Source organism: Syngnathoides biaculeatus, chromosome 5 (assembly GCF_019802595.1).
Source record: "Syngnathoides biaculeatus isolate LvHL_M chromosome 5, ASM1980259v1, whole genome shotgun sequence".
Taxonomy (NCBI): domain Eukaryota; kingdom Metazoa; phylum Chordata; class Actinopteri; order Syngnathiformes; family Syngnathidae; genus Syngnathoides; species Syngnathoides biaculeatus.
The window spans coordinates 15,268,936-15,291,198 of NC_084644.1; the positions used below are offsets into that span (position 1 = coordinate 15,268,936).

At 41.7% G+C, this 22,263-nt stretch overlaps 1 protein-coding gene across 8 annotated transcripts in view; it reads left to right on the top strand.

The window, feature by feature from the left end:
* Positions 1 to 22,263, top strand: part of cnot10 (CCR4-NOT transcription complex, subunit 10) — a 65,318-nt gene that overhangs the window by 15,913 nt on the left and 27,142 nt on the right. The window contains exons 1-7 of one of the 8 annotated variants that reach the window (XM_061819412.1): positions 3,233 to 3,498; positions 14,856 to 14,941; positions 17,595 to 17,756; positions 17,883 to 18,033; positions 18,184 to 18,323; positions 22,022 to 22,096; positions 22,178 to 22,261. In XM_061819412.1, the coding sequence (XP_061675396.1) occupies positions 14,879 to 14,941; positions 17,595 to 17,756; positions 17,883 to 18,033; positions 18,184 to 18,323; positions 22,022 to 22,096; positions 22,178 to 22,261 (675 nt within the window). In that variant the 5' untranslated portion in view covers positions 3,233 to 3,498; positions 14,856 to 14,878. Of the gene's footprint in view, positions 1 to 3,232; positions 3,499 to 3,677; positions 3,795 to 3,934; positions 4,283 to 14,855; positions 14,942 to 17,594; positions 17,757 to 17,882; positions 18,034 to 18,183; positions 18,324 to 22,021; positions 22,097 to 22,177; positions 22,262 to 22,263 lie in introns of those variants that run through there. The other 7 variants (XM_061819410.1, XM_061819411.1, XM_061819407.1 and 4 more) reach the window with 7 other exon arrangements.

The following is a 22,263-nucleotide window of genomic DNA, read 5'->3' on the forward strand; positions in this document are numbered from 1 at the left end:
GTCCAAACCATCGAAGTCTGCTCTCTCGAATCTTGTCTCCAAAACATCCAGCTTTGGCTGTCCCTCTAATGAGCTCATTTCTAATCCTATCCAACCTGGTCACTCCGAGCGAGAACCTCAACATCTTCATTTCTGCCACCTCCAGTTCAGATTCCTGTTGTTTCTTCAGTGCCACTGTCTCTAATCCGTACATCATGGCCGGCCTCACCACTGTTTTGTAAACTTTGCCCTTCATCCTAGCAGACACTCTTCTGTCACATAACACACCAGACACCTTTCGCCAGCTGTTCCAACCTGCTTGGACCCGTTTCTTCACTTCCTGACCACACTCTCCATTGCTCTGTATTGTTGACCCCAAGTATTTGAAGTCATCCACCCTCGCTATCTCTTCTCCCTGTAGCCTCACTCTTCCCCCTCTACTTTTCTCATTCACGCACATATATTCTGTTTTACTTCTGCTAATCTTCATTCCTCTCCTTTCCAGTGCATGTCTCCATCTTTCCAATTGTTCCTCTGCATGCTCCCTGCTTTCACTGCATATGACAATATCATCTGCGAACATCATGGTCCAAGGGGATTCCAGTCTAACCTCATCTGTCAGCCTATCCATTACCACTGCAAACAGGAAGGGGCTCAGAGCTGATCCCTGATGCAGTCCCACCTCCACCTTAAATTCCTCTGTCACACCTAAGGCACACCTCACCATTGTTCTGCTGCCATCATACATGTCCTGTACTATTTTAACATACTTCTCTGCCACACCAGACTTACGCATGCAGTACCACAGTTCCTCTCTTGGTACTCTGTCATAGGCTTTCTCTAGATCCACAAAGACACAATGTAGCTCCTTCTGACCTTCTCTGTACTTTTCCACGAGCATCCTCAAGGCAAATAATGCATCTGTGGTACTCTTTCTAGGCATGAAACCATACTGTTGCTCGCAGATACTTACTTCTGACCTGAGTCTAGCCTCCACTACTCTTTCCCATAACTTCATTGTGTGGCTCATCAACTTTATTCCTCTATAGTTCCCACAGCTCTGAACATCCCCTTTGTTCTTAATAATGGGAACTAGAACACTTTTCCTCCATTCTTCAGGCATCTTTTCGCCCGCTAGTATTCTGTTGAATAAGTTGGTCAAAAACTCCACAGCCATCTCTCCAAATTGCTTCCATACCTCTACCGGTATGTCATCAGGACCAACTGCCTTCCCATTTTTCATCCTTTGTAATGTCTTTCTGACTTCCCCCTTAGTAATCATTGGCACTTCCTGGTCCTTCACTCTTGCCTCTTCAACTCTTCCTTCTCTCTCATTTTCTTCATTCATCAACTTCTCAAAGTATTCTTTCCATCTATTTAGCACACTACCGGCACCAGTCAACACATTTCCATCTCTATCCTTAATCAGCCTAACCTGCTGCACATCCTTCCCATCTCTATCCCTCTGTCTGGCCAACCTGTAGAGATCCTTTTCTCCTTCTTTCGTGTCCAACCTGGTGTACATGTTTTCATATGCCTCTTGTTTAGCCTTTGCCATCTCTACCTTTGCCCTACGTCGCATCTCGATGTACTCCTTTCGCCTCTCCTCAGTCCTCTCAGTATCCCACTTCTTCTTCGCTAATCTCTTTCCTTGTATGACTCCCTGTATTATGGGGTTCCACCACCATGTCTCCTTCTCCCCTTTCCTACCAGATGACACACCAAGTACTCTCCTGCCTGTCTCTCTGATCATCTTGGCTGTCGTCGTCCAGTCTTCCAGGAGCTTCGGTTGTCCATCGAGAGCCTGTCTCACCTCTTTCCGGAAGTCCGCACAACATTCTTCCTTTCTCAGCTTCCACCACATGGTTCTCTGCTCTACCTTTGTCTTCTTAATCTTCCTACCCACCACCAGAATCATCCTACATACTACCATCCTATGCTGTCGAGCTACACTCTCCCCTACCACTACTTTACAGTCAGTAACCTCCTTCAGATTACACCGTCTGCACAAAATATAATCTACCTGCGTGGTTCTACCGCCGCTCTTGTAGGTCACTATATGTTCCTCCCTCTTTTGGAAATAAGTGTTCACTACAGCCATCTCCATCCTTTTTGCAAAGTCCACCACCATCTGCCCTTCAAAGTTCCTTTCCTGGATGCCGTACTTACCCATCACTTCTTCATCGCCCCTGTTTCCTTTACCAATATGTCCATTACAATCTGCACCAATCACAACTCTCTCGCTGTCTGGGATGCTCAGAACTACTTCATCTAGTTCCTTCCAGAATTTCTCTTTCAACTCTAGGTCACATCCTACCTGTGGTGCATAGCCGCTAACCACATTATACATAACACCCTCAATTTCAAATTTTAGTCTCATCACTCGATCTGATACTCTTTTCACCTCCAAGACATTCTTAGCCAGCTCTTCCTTTAAAATAACCCCTACTCCATTTCTCTTCCCATCTACTCCGTGGTAGAATAATTTAAACCCTGCTCCCAAACTTCTAGCCTTACTACCTTTCCACCTGCTCTCTTGGATGCACAGAATATCAACCTTTCTCCTAATCATCATGTCAACCAACTCCTGAGCTTTTCCTGTCATAGTACCAACATTCAAAGTCCCTACACTCAGTTGTAGGCTCTGTGCATTCCTTTTTTTCTTCTGACTGCGCTGGATCCGGTTTCCTCCTCTCTTCTTTGTCTTCGACCCACAGTAGCTGAATTTCCACCGACGCCCTGCAGGTTAGCAGTGCCGGGGGCGGGCGTTGTTAACCCGGGCCACGACCGATCCGGTATGGGATTCTTTAGATGAACGCTCATATTTGTTTGGCACAGTTTTTACGCCGGATGCCCTTCCTGACGCAACCCTCTGCATTTATCCGGGCTTGGGACCGGCCTACAGATTGCACTGGTTTGTGCCCCCATAGGGCTGCATTAAAAGTTTGATGTGATACAAATAGGCAAATAGACATTTCTCTTCCATGACATGGCACATTTACGTATCACTACCCCCACTCTTTGGCATAAAACATTACACACTTCATTCAGCAGGTCAGTGATACACTAACAAAGTGAAAGTTGTTCTCCTGCAATGTGTAAAGCACTGATAATAATGAAGTCAAACTCAGAGAACATACTTTTCCCTCACTTACCTTCGAACATACAGCCTTGTGTTTGTTGATATTGTCCACACTTAGTTGTACGCGCGCTTTTCCGCGAGCCTCAATCCATCGTAGACACCTTGTAACCTAGCAGGATATTTTTCATCGGAACTGCACGTTTCACAAGCGCATCTAAGGACCAATTTGTTCGTAATATTAACTTTTGCAAACGCACGTGACCGATAACTAGCATTGCTTGTGGGACATGACGACAAGAGGGGCACATCAAACCAGGGGTTAAGACAATGCGGCTATCTGATTTGATATTATTGTACGAGTGATTGACAAGTCGGAAAGGTCCATTGTCAAACCCCTCTGAAGAGGACTGGTACCAGAGCCCTAACCGTGTGTTGAGGTGAGCCTAACTATATCTAGTTTAAACTGTTTTTTTTTTTTTTTTGTCTTTTGTGTCAGATATATGTTTTATGATTTTTACAGTAGAATAATAGTAGGTGTTGAATTGTTTTTACTTAGATCAAAATTAACGTTTGTATGAGCCTCTTTGCCCTTCATATTGAATTTGCTCGCTTGATGATTTTGGAGCAAGGCACAGTGGGCGATCGGTTAGAACGTGTTTGCATGTTGTTCCTTTGCCTACGTAGGTCTTTTCCGGGCACTCCGGTTTCCTCCCACATCCCAGAAACATGCACGGTAGTTTTAATTGAAGACTCTAAATTTCACGTATGCGTGAATGTGAGTGCAAATTGGTTGGTTTATATGTCCTCTGTGATTAGCTGGTATCCAGTTCCCACCTCCTGCCCGATTACAGCTGCGTTAGACTAAAGCACTCCAGTGACGATAAGCGGCAACGAAAAGGGATTGATATTTTCGCAAATTCGAAGTCAAACTTCTAGAAACGTTCTACACTTTTAGTGCTCGTTTTCGTTTTTTGTCATTTAACTCCAATCCAGAGACGGCGCTGGTTTTTCTTACTGCCATAATTGCAAATTGCCACCTATCCGCAAGGAAGCACACGAGTCGCGATAGATGTTGTATCACTCGTCCATGCTAAACAGCGTGCAGATCTATGATTTAATTGTTAAAGTTTATTTTAAAAAATCACCTGATTTTGTTTTCTTTTACGTGCGGATTGACCATATCTGTTTGAAGTCAGAAAGGTCGAAACATGACAGACACAGGTAAGGTGACTTGTTAACGTTAGCAAAATAAGCAAGTCAGGGAGTTAAACTAGCATTTAAACTCGACTCATATAATCGTTGACAAGATGGGATTTGATCCAATTTGTCCGTCCTATAGTTGTTAACATTGTGTTTATCACTGCCAATGTTGCGTTTCTTTCTTTCTTTTTTTTTCTTTAAAGTAATATGCGGCGCTGCAATTAGCTACGTAATATCCCTGTACCTCATTCAGTTTTAGCCTCGACGATGCGTCTGCTCACCGACGAATCGTTGTTAAGGATACTTGAAAGAGAACCTTGGTCTGTAGGTGATGGATCGGAAACATTAAAATATGAAAGGAGCGATTTGGACAGACTTACTTATATGGGGGGGACAAAACAGTAGGCAGGAGCCTCTACACTCTTGACATCGAGAGTGAGGATAACACGGCATGCATCATCAAAAAAATGTATGTACTTAAACGATAGTATTTTGCATTGGTGAAGTCAGTTAACTGTTACAGAACACAACATTCAAACAGAAAAAAAGAGACTGGGTTAAAACTTGCTTTGTAATAAACTAGTGGGTCTGTTTGAACCCTCCTGGTATTTCCAGAATTAAAGCTTTAATTATTCGCCTGTATTGAACCAAAAAATGCAAAAAAAAAGCAATCTATCTGTGTTGTCATTTTATCGCTTATCGTATGCTTCCTGTCCATCTGACTAGGAAAAAAAGACTTATTTCACATAATGTAAAGAATATATTTGCAAATTAGTTGGCAATTAAAAGTTATTTTACCTTAATTTTTTTTTTTTTTTTTGCTCCAAAACCTTAGTTCACAACATTGACCGGGTTTGAAACCGGCCTAGAGATTGCACTGGTTTGTGCCTTCATAGGGCTGCATTACAACATTGACACTTTAGGGCTGTATAATTCATCATCATTTCATCCCAGAATCACCTTTATTGGCTAAATATGTTACAAGACAAGGAATTTGTCTCCGGTAGTTGGAGCTATTTTGGTATGACAACGAATGGCAACTATGACTAAATATATACCCATACATCCATTTTCCATACCACTTATCCTCACAACGGTCATGGTAGTGCTGGAGCCTTTCCCAGCTATCATCTTGCCAGAGGTGGGGTACACCATTTAGTTGCCAGCCAATCCCAGGGTACATCGAAAAACAACAGTCACGCTCACAATCACACTTAGGGGCGATTTATAGTCTCCAATAAAACCATGTTTTTGGGATGTGAGAGGAAACCTGAGTCCCTGGAGATAACTCACGCAGCCACGACAAGAACATGCAAACTCGACATGGGCATGGCCGGGATTTGAACCGCAATTCTCAGAACTGAACTTTAAATGAGATTTTTTTTTTTTTATGCATATCTTTCTTCTTGCCACTCTTCCATAAAGCCCAGATTTATGTAGTGTATTTGTTGTCCTATGGACAGACTCTCCCACCTCAGTTGTAGATCTCTCCCATTCATCCAGAGTGATCATGGGCCTCTTGACTCTATGATCAGTCTTCATGTACGAGGTGAAAGTTTTGAGTGACGGCCAGGCCTTGGTAGATTTACAGTGGTCTGATACGCCATCCAATTCATTATGATCGCTGGCACAGTACTCCTTGAGATATTTAAAGCTTGGGAAATCTTTTTGTATCTAAATCCAGGTTTAAACTGGGGTTAGGGTTTACAGTATCTCAGACCTGCCTGGTGTGTTTATTGGTCTTCATGATGCACTTTAAACAGAACCCTGACACTATCACAGAGCAGGTGTACTTATACGGAGACTTGATTATACACAGGTCGAATTTATTTATCATCAGTCAATAATGGATCATTCAGAGATCCTTACTGAACTTCTGCAGTAAGTTTGCTGCACCGGAAGGGAAATTCCGGTGGTTTGCATTAACAGTGTATCCAATAGGTCATGTAATATGTTCTCTATCTTGATAATGTCATGTTAAATCCTCTCATTTGATATTGTTTTGAGAAGATTTTTATCAACAATTATGAATTTTCAGGTGTGCCGCCATTTTCGCGAGTCACATGACCTACGTGCGCGGATGTGACGTGTTAAAGTGCCATTCCTATCGCTCGATTACATACCATACCGGGTGCCATTTTTTTCATTAATAAGATATTAAAAATCATCCTTTTCATGACAGTGGCACTTTAATTTGACAAAAACAGATTCCCCCCCCCTCACTTCTCTGTTTGGCATGTTGACTCAACAGTGTTCCGCGAAATCAGTGTTTATTGGCTGAGATGCAGATTTTTTTGGTTTAAGTCGCATGTGGTTGGTGTGTATGGTTCATTACTTCCATAAAACCTCCAATATGTTACGGCACCCTGTATGTCTTGAATCATAATCTTCTTTTTTGACAATGGTGTGGATATGTATGGCACAGATATTTGTAATCACTTGAAAAAAATAAATGCGTGGCCACACAGAGTCACACACATGGTCAAGTGTCATCCTTATAAACATTACAAAATAGATATTATGAAAAATACACCATTATTCACTTCAATGTCTAATATGAGCGGAAAACACGTCATCCATGCAGAGCGTTGCGGAAGTGCCGTTCGACATCCAAGTGGTCGCCATATTGGCTGCATCTCCTGTCCGTGATGTCACCCTGGACATTTGCCATTGAAAATACGCTGTGGCCCCTACTGTGGGAGACGAACACACCGCTTCTGAGACGGAAGCTCTTTTCGAAGAAATCTCACAACTGAGTCAAGTTATCGGGGCAATATTACCCTATTGTTTCGAGTCATATTTAGATGATCTGTGGATCACAGCCAAACCGCCTTCCCGTCTGATCCACTTCCACGGCGGACATGAGCCATCGCGACCTAGTGTTGCGACGAGCCACCCCCTTACGGCGATGTCGTCGCACGCGGCTGAGTGCGCCATTGCTGGTAGCATTGTTTATAGCCACCGCTGTACGCGAGCTCGACGTGGCAGCCTTCGCCGAAACCATGACCGGCGGACGCAGTGCCTTGGGCTTGATGGCTCATTCTTTCCGCCGAGGTGGCTTGTCACGGCGCCGATCCGGGCTGCTTTACGCTGTTGTCGTCACACGCGGCTGAGTCCACCATTGCCGGCAGCATTGTTCATAGCAGTCCGCGAGTCCGACGCTGCAGCCTTCCAACATGCACATCGACACATCTAGCACCCCTGTCATACGTACGTGGATCTTTTGTTACGTTATGAGAGACTGATTACGAGGTCCGCCCCAAAAGATTTATTTTATTTAGTAGCTGTATAGACACCTACCTGTTGTTTGGAACCCACGAAGCTCTCGTCCTTTGCACCTCTGCAATCCATTTTTCATGACGGACTGGATCTCTTGGAAACTTATGAAGGGTAAATCCACCCTCCAGAGTATTTGAGCAATATCCAGCAATGCAACAAGGCGGCATTTTGGCTAACACGAAGGAACAACTTGCTCCCTTCCGGCAGATAAAACTAATAGAAACAAACGAGTCCACTTGAGGCCGCTCCTGCCCCATACGTCACTTCCTGCTTCTTCTCGAAAACAAATCCCTCGAGAGGATTTTCATGGCAGGAGTTCCAAAAGGCCATAATACGTCAAAATCATGTTTTGTGGTGAAAAAACGTATGGGTCCATACCGGGTGCCGTTTTTCCATTAATAACAATAACTAAAAATCATCCATTTCATGACACTTGACCTTTAAACTTGATAATGGGTGTCACACCGGGACACTGATGTGCATTGTGTATATTAAACGGATAGCTTGTCTGTTGATAAGTTAAGACGGCGTGTAAATACTTTCTTCTATGCAATGGCAATTTGCTTGTCCATTTTTGTGTTATGTCCCTCAAATAGCTAGGTCTTATATTTTATGAAGGACTCTGTGTGCTAGTGGTCTGAAAAAAATTTTTTTCATGGAAAACTTGGCATGGTGTGTATGATAGTTTGACAAGATGTGACGTAATTACAGTGCAACTAGAAAACTAGTATTCAATCTACTGCATGATTTTATTTTACACTTATTCTAAAACTGATCTGAGTATAATTTTTTTTATAAAAATTCAAAATCTCGTGAAAAATTAACATTTTCAGACATGTGTACATTTATAAAAAATGTAAAACGGCTACATAAGTTTACACATCCTTTGGTATGGCACTCAAACTTAAAATCACATGCATGTGATATCCTTGAGATGCTTTTCCAACTTGAATGAAATCCCTGTGGTAAATTCAGTTAATAGAACTTAATTTGCAATCAGACACACCTGATTCTTCTCGACAAAGCTGAGTAACCAGGGAAGAAGGGCCTTGGGAGGAGGTGAGCAAGATTCTCATGGTCACTAAGGTGAATCGGTGAACCATTAAGATAGGCAACCATTGCCAATGCATTCCACTAATCAGGCCTGAATGATTTGGTGGCCAGACAGAAGCCATGTCTCACTAAAAGGCACATGGCAGCCCGCTTGGAGTATGCCAAAAGGCACCTTAAGGCTTGTCATACCTGGTAGAATAAAAATTCTTCGGTCTGATGGGGGGGAAGAAAAAAAGAAGGGGAAAAAAAATACTTTTTTTCCTGAATTGCAAGTGTCATACCTGGAGAAGAATAGGCAGTGCTTAGCTCCTGGCTTACAAAATCCCTACTGTAAAGCATAGGCGTGGCAGCATCATGCTGTGGAGCTGTTTTTTTTCTGCTGGAGGAACTGGACAACTAGTCCGGATAGTGGGTAAGATGACTGCTGCCAAATATAGGTCACTTGCACAACTTCAGAGCAAGTGCATTGTGGGTAAGAATTTTTTGTGTGTCGGCCATTTTGGGAGGTTGTAAACAGTTCTTAAAGTTTGTCTACATACCAGCATCGCAATCATTGTATCTGCAGTTTCCATGGCGTTTTCCAAGTATTTCGAGGATCTGTCAGCTGATCTGAAACCCTACTACAGAAAATCCGTTTATGTGAGGATCTGGACCCGTATAGTCTATCAAAGGCTAATTTTACGACTAAAAAATGTTGGCCGAGAGTGGAATACCCCGACATTCTGAACTACTTGGTGCTTACAACCAACAGCCTTACTAACCAACAGATGAAGGCCTACAAGTCCTTGGAGGCTTCCAATTACTTTGTAAGCGGGTGGATTCAGAGTGTCCCCTGCAAAACGTTGTCTGAAGAAAAGGTTTTAACTGTTGCCCAAGTAAGTAACTTGTAATCACCTGGGACAGAGTGCGTAACTCACTGTTGTTGTTATTGTTATTTCTGCTTAGCCATTATGGCCTTTTCAGGTCCAACAAATCGGACGGATTAGGGAAAAAGATCTATGAAAAATAAATATAACACCATCTTTTAAATTTATTTGAAGGAGCTTTAAGTAATGTGACCATAATTAAAATGTACAAGGTGAAAATTACTCAGTACTAACAAATTATAATGTGAATGTAGCCCTAATAGTAATACTAGCCCTAATACAACAGTAGCGGCTTTCTATTTATTTACATTTGCCTTACTCAAATGTCAGCATATAGAAAGCCGCTACTGTTGTATTAGGGCTAGCATGAATGATGCTCTGGTAGGTGCTACATGCATACTTGTTGTTTTTAATATATATACGGTATATTTCCTCCTTAGAAATAATTGGACGTTTACAGACCGCAAACGCACAACACACATTCATACGTTTGTATTCTAAACTGTAGATGAAAAGCCTGTCACTGGTGGCCGATTTCGATCGGCGGCCGAGTTGGTTGTGGATGTACATGTAGACCTATCAAACACCGTTAGTCTTGTCATATAAAACACAGCAAACAACACATACATGTAAAAATAGCAGTACGAGGATATGGTCAAAGTGCAATACTAGGCTTAAACTTCCCACTTATGAAGTGATCGCTGCACACACGACTTGAAACTATGGGATGAGTGAGATCTGCACGCGAGATATTACTGAGCCACTTCGCTTGCCGATTGCTTGACATTTCTTTTGTTTGGGGTCCTTGGTGCGTAATTATTTTCGGAAATCGGAAAAACCGTCTGTTCCCTTCTTTTCTGAACTTGTTATAGCAGCCACTAATACAACACGTGTGCACCATCATCTCAGAAGTCAAAAAGCGTCTTATGTAATCTAATGTAACCAGCGAAATGAGACCTCCCAATATGGCGGCCAGAAAAAAATCAAAACGGATGTGACGTCGCCTATAGAGAAATTCTTCAAGAAAACCTTCTCCAGAGTGCTCTGGATCTCGGGCCGGGGCATCGATTCACCTGCCAACACGACAATGACCTAAAGCACACAGCCAAGGAGCAGCTTCAGGAGCGGCCTGCAAATGTTGAGTGGTCCAGCCAGAGCCCAGACTTGAAGCCAATCGAATGTCTTTGGAAAGACCTAGAAATGGCTGTCCACCCACACTGCCTTTCCAACCTGGCTAAACGTGAAAGGATCTACAGAAAAGAATGGGAGGAAATGGCAGGTGTGCCAAGCTCATCGAGACATACCTAAAATCATTTGAGGCTGAGATTGCTGCAAATCATGACAAGTACACCAGGTTGGACACGAAAGAAGGAGAAAAGGATCTCTACAGAGGGATAGAGATGGGAAAGATGTGCAGCAGCTAAGGGGGATTAAGGATAGAGATGGAAATATGTTAACTGGTGCCAGTAGTGTGTTAAATAAATGGAAAGAATACTTCGAGCAGTTGATTAATGAAGAAAATGAGAGAGAAGAATCAAAGAGGAAAGTGTGAAGGACCAGGAAGTGGCAATGATTAATAAGGGGGAAGTTGGAAAGTCACTAAAGAGGATGAAAAATGGAAAGGCCAGGTTGTCTTGATTATTATACCTTTTCGAGGTATGGAAGCAATTTAGAGAGGTGGAAGTGGAGTTTTTGACCAACTTCTTTATCAGAATGCTAGTAGGGGATAAGATGCCTAAAAATGGAGGAAAAGTGTGCTAGTTCCCATTTTTAAGAACAAAGGTGACTTGCAGAGCTGTGGAAACTATAGAGGAATAAAGTTGATAAGCCACACAATGAAGTTATGGGAAAGAGTAGTGGAGACTAGACTGAGGACAGAAGTATTTGTGAGCAGCAGTATGGTTTCATGCCGAGACAGAGTACCACAGATGCATTATTTTGCCTTGAGGATGCTTGTGGAAAAGTACGGAGAAGATCAGAAGGAGCTACATTGTGTCTTTGTAGATCTAGAGAAAGCCTGCAGTATGACAGAGTACCAAGAGAGGAACTGTGGTACTACTTGCGCAAGTTTGGTGTGGCGGAGAAATATGTTAGAATAGTACAGGACATGTATGACGGCAGCAGAACAATGGTGAAGTGTGTCGTAGGTGTGACAGAAGAATTTAAGGTGGAAGTGGGACTGCGTCAGGGATCAGCTCTTTGCTGTGGTCATGGATAGGCTGACGGATGAGGTTAGACTGGAATCCCCTTGGAACATGATATCGTGAAAGCAGGGATCAGGTGGGGGAACGATTAGAAAGATTGGGACATGCACTGGAAATGAGAGGAATGAAGATTAGCCAAAGTAAAACAGAATATACAGTGAAGCAAATAAGTGCTTGAACACCTATATTGCAAGTTAGAACCCATGGAGGGGTCTGAAATTTTCATAGTAGGTCCATGTCCACTGTGAGAGGGATAATCTAAAAAGAAAAATCCAGAAATCACTTTTTTTTAATGATTTACTTGTGTGATACAGCTGCAAATAAGTATTTGAACACTTGAGAAAACCAATGTTGATATTTGGTACAGTCAACTTTGCTTGCAATTACAGAGGTCAGTTACCTGTAGTTGTTCACCAGGTTTGCATTGCAGGAGGGATTTTGGCCCACTCCGCCACACAGATCTTCTCTAGATTTGGCAGGTCTTTGGGCTGTCGCTGAGAAACATAGAGTTTCAGCTCCCTCCAAAGATTTTCTATTGGGTTTAGGTCTGGAGACTGGCTAGGCCATGCCAGAACCTTGATATGCTTCTTACGGAGCCACCCCTTGGTTTTCCTGGCTGTGCGCTTCGGGTCATTGTCATGTTGAAAGACATCATCTTCAATGCTCTGACTGAGGGAAAGAGGTTGTCTCACAATACACGGCCACGGTAATCCTTTCCTTAATACAGTGCAGTAGTCCTGTCCCATGTACAGAAAAACACCCCCGAAGCATGATGTTACCACCCCCATGCTTCACAATAGAAATGGTGTTCTTGGGATGGAACGCATTTGTTTTCCTCCAAACACGGTTAGTGGGATTATGACCAAAAAGATCAATTTTGGTCTCATCTGACCACAAAACCTTCACCCATGAGTCCTCTATATCATTCAAATGGTCATTGGCAACCTTATGACGGGCTTTGACATGTGCTGGTTTAAGCAGGGGAACCTTCCATGCCATGCATGATTTCAAACCATGACGTCTCAGTGTATTACCAACAGTCACCTTGGAAACGGTGGTTCCAGCCCTTTTCAGGATATTGACCAAGTCCTGTCGATCATTAAGACCCCACAAGGTGATATTTTGCATGGGGCTCTGCTCCGATTGAGATGTCTAGCTTCTTCCATTTTCTAATGATTGCTCCAACAGTGGACCTTTTTTCACCAAGCTGCTTGACAATTTCTCTGTAGCCCGTGTGGAGTTGTACAATTTTGTCTCTGGTGTCTTTGGACAGCTCTTTGGTTCAGGCCTTGTTACAAATTTGAGTCTCACTGATTGTATGGGGTAGACAGGTGTCTTAATGGACCTAACAACCTCACACAGGTGCATCTGATTCAGGATAATAATACATGGAGTGAAGGTAGACTTTTAAAGGTGGACTAACAGGTCTTTAAGGGTCAGAACTGTAGCTGATAGGTGTTCAAATACGTATTTGCAGCTGTATCACACATAAATCTTTAAGAAAATCATACGTTGTGATTTTTCATTTTAGATTCTCTGTCTCACAGCAGACATGCACCTTGATGAAAATTTCAGACTCCTTCATGATTTCTAAGTGGGAGGACTTGCAATATAGCAGGATGTTCAAATACTTATTTTCTTCACTGTACTTCGTGTAGTTCCTTCCAGAATTTCTCTTTCAACTCGAGGTCACATCCTACCTGTGGGGCATAGCCACTAATCACATTAAAGGTCAAGTGTCATCTCTATAAACATTCTAAAATAGATATTGTAATGAAAAATAGAGCGCGTCATCCATGCGCAGACGTGTCATTCTACGACATCCAAGTGGTCGCCATATTGGCTCCATCCTCTGTCCGTGACGTCACCCAATGAAAACATACGGTGCATCCTACTATTGGAGACGAACACGCACTTTCTGACACGGAAGCTCTTTTCAAAAAGGAGAACACCACACAACCGAGTGAAGTTATCGGGGCAATATTACACTATTGTTTCGAGCCATATTCAGATGATATGCGATCACGGCCAAACCGCCTCCCCGTCCGATCCACTTCCGCGGTAGAGATAACCCACTTCGGCTCATCACAGCCGGCCGGTGTGGCTCATTTTCAGCGCCGAGGTGGCTTATCACGGAGCAGAGCCGTGCTGCTTTTAGGGGGGTGTTCATAGCCGCCGCAGTACGCGATGAACAACACCGTCGAGCCTGGACGCTTTACTGCGTTGTCGTCGCACATGGCTGAGTGAGGCATTGTCGGCTGCATTCTTCAGCGCTGCCGCCATCTGCTAGCCCGACGCGCAGCATTTGCCAAAGCCGGCTTTTTGTCACTCACGGCTATGCGTTTAAATGTACAACACAAAACTTGTTTGAATGAAGTGGTTCAAACATGGCCGTTCCCTATAATACACTCTGGGAGGGATATGCACAGATGCCTCCAATGTGTAGAAGAAGAAAAACTTTCAGTGTGCGTCAAAGAAGAATCTACCTCAATTGCACGTAGTAGACTACATTTTTTGTGGTTTTAGTTCACAGGAGGATGAATTAAAAACGATCACGAACGCACATCCCGTTATTAGGGTTAGGGTCAGAAAGGTTTGAACTTTTTTTGTGCCTTAATAATTGTCATTTGTAAACTGCGTTTTATATTTCCTTTGGTTCTCTGAGACGGGATTGATGATTTGAAACCTGACTGGCTCCCAACCAGTTCAGGGTGCACTCCACCTCCTGCCCGTTGATAGCTGGGATAGGCTCCAGCACTCCTGCAACCCTTGTGAGGATAAGCAATGCAGAAAATGGATGCATGGATGGATTTGAAACCTTTATATGTTATAGGCTAAAAAACAAATAACGAAGCGGCAAATCCTTTTTCATTGCACTGTATATGTCTGGATTTCACATATCCTGGTTGAAGACGGGTATTTATTTGCTGCTTTTTGCTGTTCCCACAGCTGCAGATTGATAGATTCCTAATTGTTCTAACTTCATAAGCTTTTGTCGAGTACTTTTTGCTGATTGTAAACAAAGCAATATTGTTACAAATGTTTCAAGTTGATCTGGAGAGGCTGTTTGTCTTAAAAATAGTCAAATATCAGGATGACTGATAATGCTCATGTAAAGATATTGTAAGCACTGCTCAACACTGTTGAGTGTAATTTTGTACATTTTCATGCATTTGCATTCTTTCCCATTAGAGCAAAATGAGGGAAAGCATGACATGTCATCTGGAATGACAGACCAAGAGAGTGAAATGGCAGCCAATGCATATGAATTGTTTGTGGTGAGTGTTCTTACTTTTGTTTTCATTAACCTTGTAAAATGTTTTTTGTTCTCTACACGATCATCTTTTAAGATATTGACCCATAAACATAATGACGTAGTAATGAGCAGGTATTGGAATGTACGTGGGTATTGTGAAGAAAAATGTCAAGGTGCTCTTATTTCATAGAAACATGCTGTAAAGGGAATAGAAACCTCTTCAATAAAACATTTTTTTTTAGATTTTATTTATACTTTAAGCCAGACGCTTACATACGCTGTCCAAAAGCACAAATTCTTTTTGTCTCACTGTCTGAAGTCCAATCAGCGTAAACCTCTACTGTTTCAGGTCAGTCACGATCAAAATGATTAAATTTTGTTCAATGCCAAAATAATGAGAATTTCAAAGAGAATTATATATTACTATGCCTGGCTTCAGCTGTTGGTAATTGACACATTTTAATGGTAAAGGTTCTTCGAGGCTTTCTTCCCCAGCTTGGTTGATATTATATGGTTCATCATGACCATTATCAGTGATGAAAGTCCTCTGGATTTTCCCGGAATTCCGGATTTTCAAATTTTCATGAAAATTCCTCCGGAAAATTGAGGGAGAATAGCCTAAAATTAATCCAGATATTAGTTGACAACATTGAATGAACATGCGTTTGAGTTCGTTGTTTTGCTTTCATGAGCATAGCCATGTTGAGGCACTAACACTAGTAACAGTAACGCCCCTCCCCTTGCATATCACTCAAGACGTTGCTTATTTTGTGTAGTCTTGACATTAATTTACGTGTTTATTTCTTAAACGTTGTTAACAAAACAACCGGTATTCACCCGGAAACAGCAAATGCAAGTTAACTGTACTGAGCTTGTACGGAAGTTAGGCGAAAGCGCATGTTCAGAGCTGCTTTACATACTGCAAGCGCATTTACATCGAAAGTCATCAACATAATGAGCCATGTCAAAGGAAATTCAGTTACACCAGGGGTGCTCAATGCGTTGATCGCGAGGCAGTGTGATGGCGTTTAAAAAAAAAAAAAAAAAGACGTTAGACTATCATCCACCTCATCACTTGATTCACGTGTGGCAATTACGTCGAGCACATGCATAAAAGCGCTTTCTAGCAAGCCGACCTATTTACGGCAGTCTCGCGATGCGTGCTCCCCCCCCACCACAAAAACACATTGGCGACAGGAATGTTTGTTACAATGTATTGCTAGCTTGTTGCCACGAGCGCCAGTTATGTTGAACTAAACTTTCAGCATTTTCAAAACATTGCAGGTATAGTCTGTTCTTGTTTATTCCTTGACAGGCCAGTGCATTTAACTTTTATTCAGATAGTTTGTCAGATAAGAATTTTTATTTAATTTTTAATACCATTTTATATCACGTTCTAGTAATATCAGTTGAAATTGGAAATTATCATTTCTGAGTTTCAAATGTTCTATTTTAGCTATGTATTTGTTTATTTTTGATTTACAGTTACGTTATATTAATCCAGTAAGTTATTTTAAGGTCATCCCTAATAACACCCACAACTTTATCTGCGAGCATGACTGACCACACTCGTATAGTTTTCAAATGTGACTATATATATATATATATATATATATATATATATATATATAACAAACTATTAAAGGCAACTCATTATACTACTATTAGATAGTGAGCAATCTGGTCGAGTGTATCAGTACAACACGACATAACATGTTTGACACTTAAACGTTAATAGTAATTCCTACAGATCAACTTCTTTAACATGTTTTGCTGTAAGGTGTAGAAATTCTATATTAGAATATATAATAATTTCATGTATATTCTATACCTATACTATAATATGTATAATGTGGGGAAAAGGACAATTTCACATGTTTTTACTGAATAGTTCACAATTTGTCTTGAGATAAGATGGCATATTTTAAGCATATTTTAATGACAAATGTGCTATCCAGTGACAGGAGGATGGGGGTCAAATAATCTGGGCTTGGGCCTTGGAGAACTTTTTTTTTGGTCAGGACTTCAACATTTTACTTTAAATTTTTGTCTGATTTGTGTTCACACTATTAAATGAGAGAGGATTTAACATCACATTGTCAAAATACAGTACATATTACATGACCTATTGGATACATTGTTGACGCAAACCAGTGGATTTCCCCTTTAAAAAGGTGTCTCATGTTCGAAAACCGTCCAATGTGGGACAGTTACAACAGTTTTGCAAAGATAATTAGGCAAAAATTCCTCCACAGCACTGTAAGACACTCATTGCAAGTTATTACAAATGCTTGATTGCAGTTCTTGTTGCTGAAAGTGACCCAACCAATTATTAGCTTTAATGGGGGCAATTACCTTTTCCACACAGGTGACAGTTTGTTTTGTTTTCTCCCTTTAACAATAAAAAAAAATTATAATAATCAAAAATACATTTTACTTGTTCTCCTTGACTGTGCAATCAAACGAGAAATCAGGAGAGGGTCCAACACTTATTTTTTTCCACTCAGTGCACTAAATAATGGAGTCAACGATATTGGTAGCCATACTAGGCAAGATCCTGAATATTCCAGATACCACCAGCTCATGTTTCATAAACAAAGGGGTTGTAGTCTGACAATAATGTTCCTCACATTGTCAGAACAATTCAAATGATTACACCTATGTTGTATTCACAGGCTGGCAAGTACAACGAGTCTTTGAGACATCTTGATGCCCTGCAAGAGTTGAATAAAGAGGACTACAAGATCGCTTTGAATAAAGCTGTTGTAGAGTTTTACAAAAGTGGTCAAACTACCACAGGAAACCTGAAGCAAACCCTAATGGTAATGAAAAGCCAGGTAAGGGAATGTGGGTCTTTTCTGTCGATGGGCTTTCAGATTCTTAATGTTGTTCATTTGAAGTGAATTGTGAAGAAATGCCTCGCACTGTTGCTACTTTTCTCAATTCCTCTGACAATCATCCAGGTTCATACAGCCACTGAAGATGTTGATGGGTTGGACGATGTTGAAAATAGTTTGTTGTATTACAATCAAGCTATTGTCCACTATCATTTCCGGCAATACTCGGAAGCCATTTCCATTGGAGAGAAGCTCTATCAATTTCTGGAACCCTTTGGTATGGCGTGATGCAATGACTATTTTTTTTTTCTTAAATGTCTTTCAAAATATGTAGCAGTATGTGAGCCATTATATAAAGTGTAAGATTGTTGTGCTTTGTAATGTAGCCATCCTGTTTGGCATGGAGTCATTCTGTTATTTGTCCTAGAAGAGAAGTTTGCTCAGGCTGTGTGTTTCCTGCTGGTGGATCTGTACTTGCTCACATTCCAGCCAGAGAAAGCCCTACACCTCTTGGCTGTGCTGGATAAACTATCTGTACAAGGAAGTAACAAGAACTACAAAGTGGAGGTAGCCAATTTTATGACTAAGTCACACATTCATGGTTTTTCGAATGAAAAGTAAGACAATTCTGAAACATACACATTATCTCGACAAGAAAAGAGAGCTTCTTCATGATGCAGCAGTTCCTGTTTTAGTCCTTCAGAATGTAGATGACGTTATTTAATCAGAATCTGCTTTAATGGCCATGTATACAGCAATAAACAAGGAATTTGTCTCCGGCAGTCTGTGGCACCCTGGTACGACATTCATGTTTAGCACTGAGAAGAATAACAAACAAACTAGTAAGAACGAAGAATAGACATTCAATCAATAAAGATCTATTTCTTATAAGAGTCACAGTTGTGCAAAGATGCAGAGTCTTGTAGCATTTAGAGCAGATTCGTGTAGTTCCTTCCAGAATTCCTCTTTCAAATCGAGGTCACATCCTACCTGTGGGGCGCATTATGCACATTATGTTACTCTTATATAGTGTGCCTGTACCCAGTCACATTTGAAAAATGTACGGGTGTGGTCAGTCATGCCCGTAGATAAAGCCGTGGGTGTGATTAGTGGTGGAATCACAAAACCTTGAAATAACTTACTGGATTAATATAACATAACTGTAAATTAAAAATAAACAAATACATAACTAAAATAGAAAAAAATAATTCAAACTCAGAAACGATCATTTCCAATTTCAACTATTAGTAGAACATGATATAAAATGGTATTTAAAAATTTTCATCAATAAAAGTTGTTGATCTGACAAACTTGATCTGAAGAAAACTTAAATGCACTGGCCTGTCAAGGAATAAACATGCTCAAAGTTTAGTTCAACATGATCGGCGTTAGTGGCAACATGCTAGCGATACATTGTAATAAATATTCCTGTTTGCAATCGTGATGTATTCTTATAATCTAGCGTGATTTACGGTGGTATCTATTGTCAATCCATTGATGAAAGCTTGCAGTAGATCTATATTTTCCTTAAGCATGTAGAGGGGAAAAGATAACGCGTACCCCGGGAAAATGACCGTTAGCTTTTAGATATATGGACAGACTAGTCTAACGTTAGAAATTCGATCAAGTCAAAATAAATCATAATCTTTCTTATTATAGTTAGATACTGAAACATTACCTGTTATATCCCAGAAATGTTTTCAATGTAACTCAGGGATACCCAGATTTTTTTCACCTCCAAGATCTACCTTCCAAGCAGGCAGCCTCTACCGATCGACCAGTGGGGCAGAGGGGACCAATAGGGGAGGAGGACCGGGGCGGGGGTGTGGTCCATGCACACATCTACGCAACTGCCCTAAATCGGAGGCCAGATTGCTAGAACACGCCTTTATGTGCGTGCGCTCGATGTATTTGCCACACCTGAATCAAGCGACGAGGTTAATGATAGTCGAACGTATTTTTGGGGGATGGGGGGGGGGCACGCTGTCACACGATCAACCAAAACTGTCTCGCGATTGACACATTTAGTACGCCTGGTGCAACTGAATTTCCTTTGACATGGCTCATTATGTTTACGACTTTCGACGTAAATGCGCTCGCAGTACGTGAAGCAGATCGGAACATGTGCTTTTGGCATCCCTTCCGTACATGCTCAGTACGGTTAACTTGCATTTCCTGTTTCTGGGTGATTACTGATTGTTTAGTAGCAGGCTTGTTGTTTTGTTCATGTTTATGAAATAAACATGTAAATCAAAATCTCCAGTATGTATTACTAATACAGTGGTGCCTCTACTTAGGAAAGTAATCCGTTCCGGAAGTCATTTCGTAACGTGAATCATTTGGAAGTAAAAACCCATTTTACATGTAAATTGCCTTATCCGTTTGCTTGTCTACTGCAGTCGGTTGTCGTTTTTTGTGGCAGCCCCAAACCAGACTGTGACAGAGGTACGCAGTACTGATTTGATGTCCACTCTGTAGAAATGTCTCAGCAGCTCTTTTGACAGCCTGTGCGTCCTTAGAAGCTGCAAGAAGTACATCCTTTGTTGGGCTTTTTTGAAGACAGAGTTGATATTGTGATCTGCATTGAAAGCAGGGAAAAGGCGGAGGAACAATTAGAAAGATGGAGGCACGCAATGGAAAGGAGAGGAATGAAGATTACCCAAAGTAAAACAGAATATATGTGTATGAATGTGAGGGGGGAGCAGAATGAGTGAAGCTTCAGGGAGAAGAGATAGCGAGGGTGCATGACTTCAAATACTTGGGGTCAACAATAGAGAGCTAAGGGGAGTGTGGTAAAGAAGTGAAGAAACGGATCCAAGCGGGGTGGAACAGCGGGCGGAAGGTGTCGGGTGTTCTATGCGACAGAAGAGTCTCCGCTAGAATGAAGGGCAAAGTTTATAAAACAGTGGTGAGCCCAGCCACGATGTACGGATTAGAGACGGTGGCTTTGAAGAAACAGGAAGCAGAACTTGAGGTAGCAGAAATGAATATGCTGAGGTTCTCGCTTGGAGTGAACAGGTTGGATAGGATTAGAAATGAGTTCATCAGAGGGACAGCCAAAGTTGGATGTTTTGGAGACAAGGTTAGAGAGAGCAGACTTCGATGGTCTGGACATTCAGAGGTGAGAGAGTAAGTACATTGGTAGAAGGGTGCTGAGGATGGAGCTGCCAGGCAAAAGAGCGAGAGGAAGACCAAAGAAAAGGTTGATGGATGTGGTGAGGGAGGACATGAGGACAGTGGGTGTTAAAGAAGAGGATGCACGAGATAAGCTTAGATGGAAAAAGATGACACGCTGTGGCGACTCCTAACGGGACAAGCCGAAAGAAGAAGAAGAAGTTGATATTCATCTAATGCATCCCTTTGGCGATACAAGCCAGTGCAATCTGTAGGCCGGTCCCAAAACTTAAAACTTTTCCAAACAAATATGTGTGTTCATCAAAAGAATCCCATACTGGATCGGTCGGGCCCGGATTAACAACCCCTGCTCCTCGCACCGTTAACCTCCAGGGCATCAGTGGAAATTCTGCTACTGTGGTTCGAAGACAAAGAGGAGCAAAGCGGATTCTTCGGCAGATGAAGAGCCAGTTGGTGTTAGAGAAGAAGATGATAGATGATGAGGAAGATAGGCGTGTGTAGAGTGAGAAGAGGAGAGGAGAGGGGACACAACGTTGGGCTGCCCCAGTGCTGGTAGTGCGTGTGGATTGGGGTAGTATCACCCAGCCTCATCTGCTGTGTCATGCCCATCAGGAAGTTGTAGATCTACTTGCAGATGGCAGGCAAGACGGTGAGCTAGAGAAGCTTGGAGGAAGGGAGTTTCTCTTTCATGTGAATTCATGTGCAATCTGAAAAGCTCAAGGCTCTGCATTCTGATCAAATTCAAGCAAATATTGCGTACGAGTTTATTGTACTCCACAGTAAAGATTGATAAATGACCCTAAATATGCTGTGAAAATAAACTTAAACTTTCTGAAGGCAAACAAATAAAATATTCTTCAGTGGCCAAGGCAGAAAGTCACACTTAAAAAATGCAAATCAAGACAGCAACTGGGAATAATTTTATTTCATAATAACTTGCTTGACAATGTATTATGCTTCTTCCTTGTTGCTACATTTCATACTACCAGTTGTATTGTGGAGCAATTTACGGCCCTAGTGAGGATAAGCAATACAGAATATATATGTATATATGTGACACCTTTTAGGTTCATCTGACTCCTGTGAAATTGTGCTGTAAGCCTTTTTTTTTTTTTTTTTTTAAATTCTAGAACAACAAAGATGGTGGAAACCAGAAGGCAGAGTTTTCCGCCATGTTTGAGGCTGCTAAATCAAAGATGCACCAGGTGTGCTGGACGAGATCTCAACTATGATACTTATCTGCATTTGCTCTCACCTCCATAATGACTCCGCCTCTTCCTTTTTAGTACAAAGTAAGAGCCTACATTCAGATGAAATCTTCAAAGGCATGTAAAAGGGAGATAAAGTCAGTGATGAACACAGCAGGAAACGT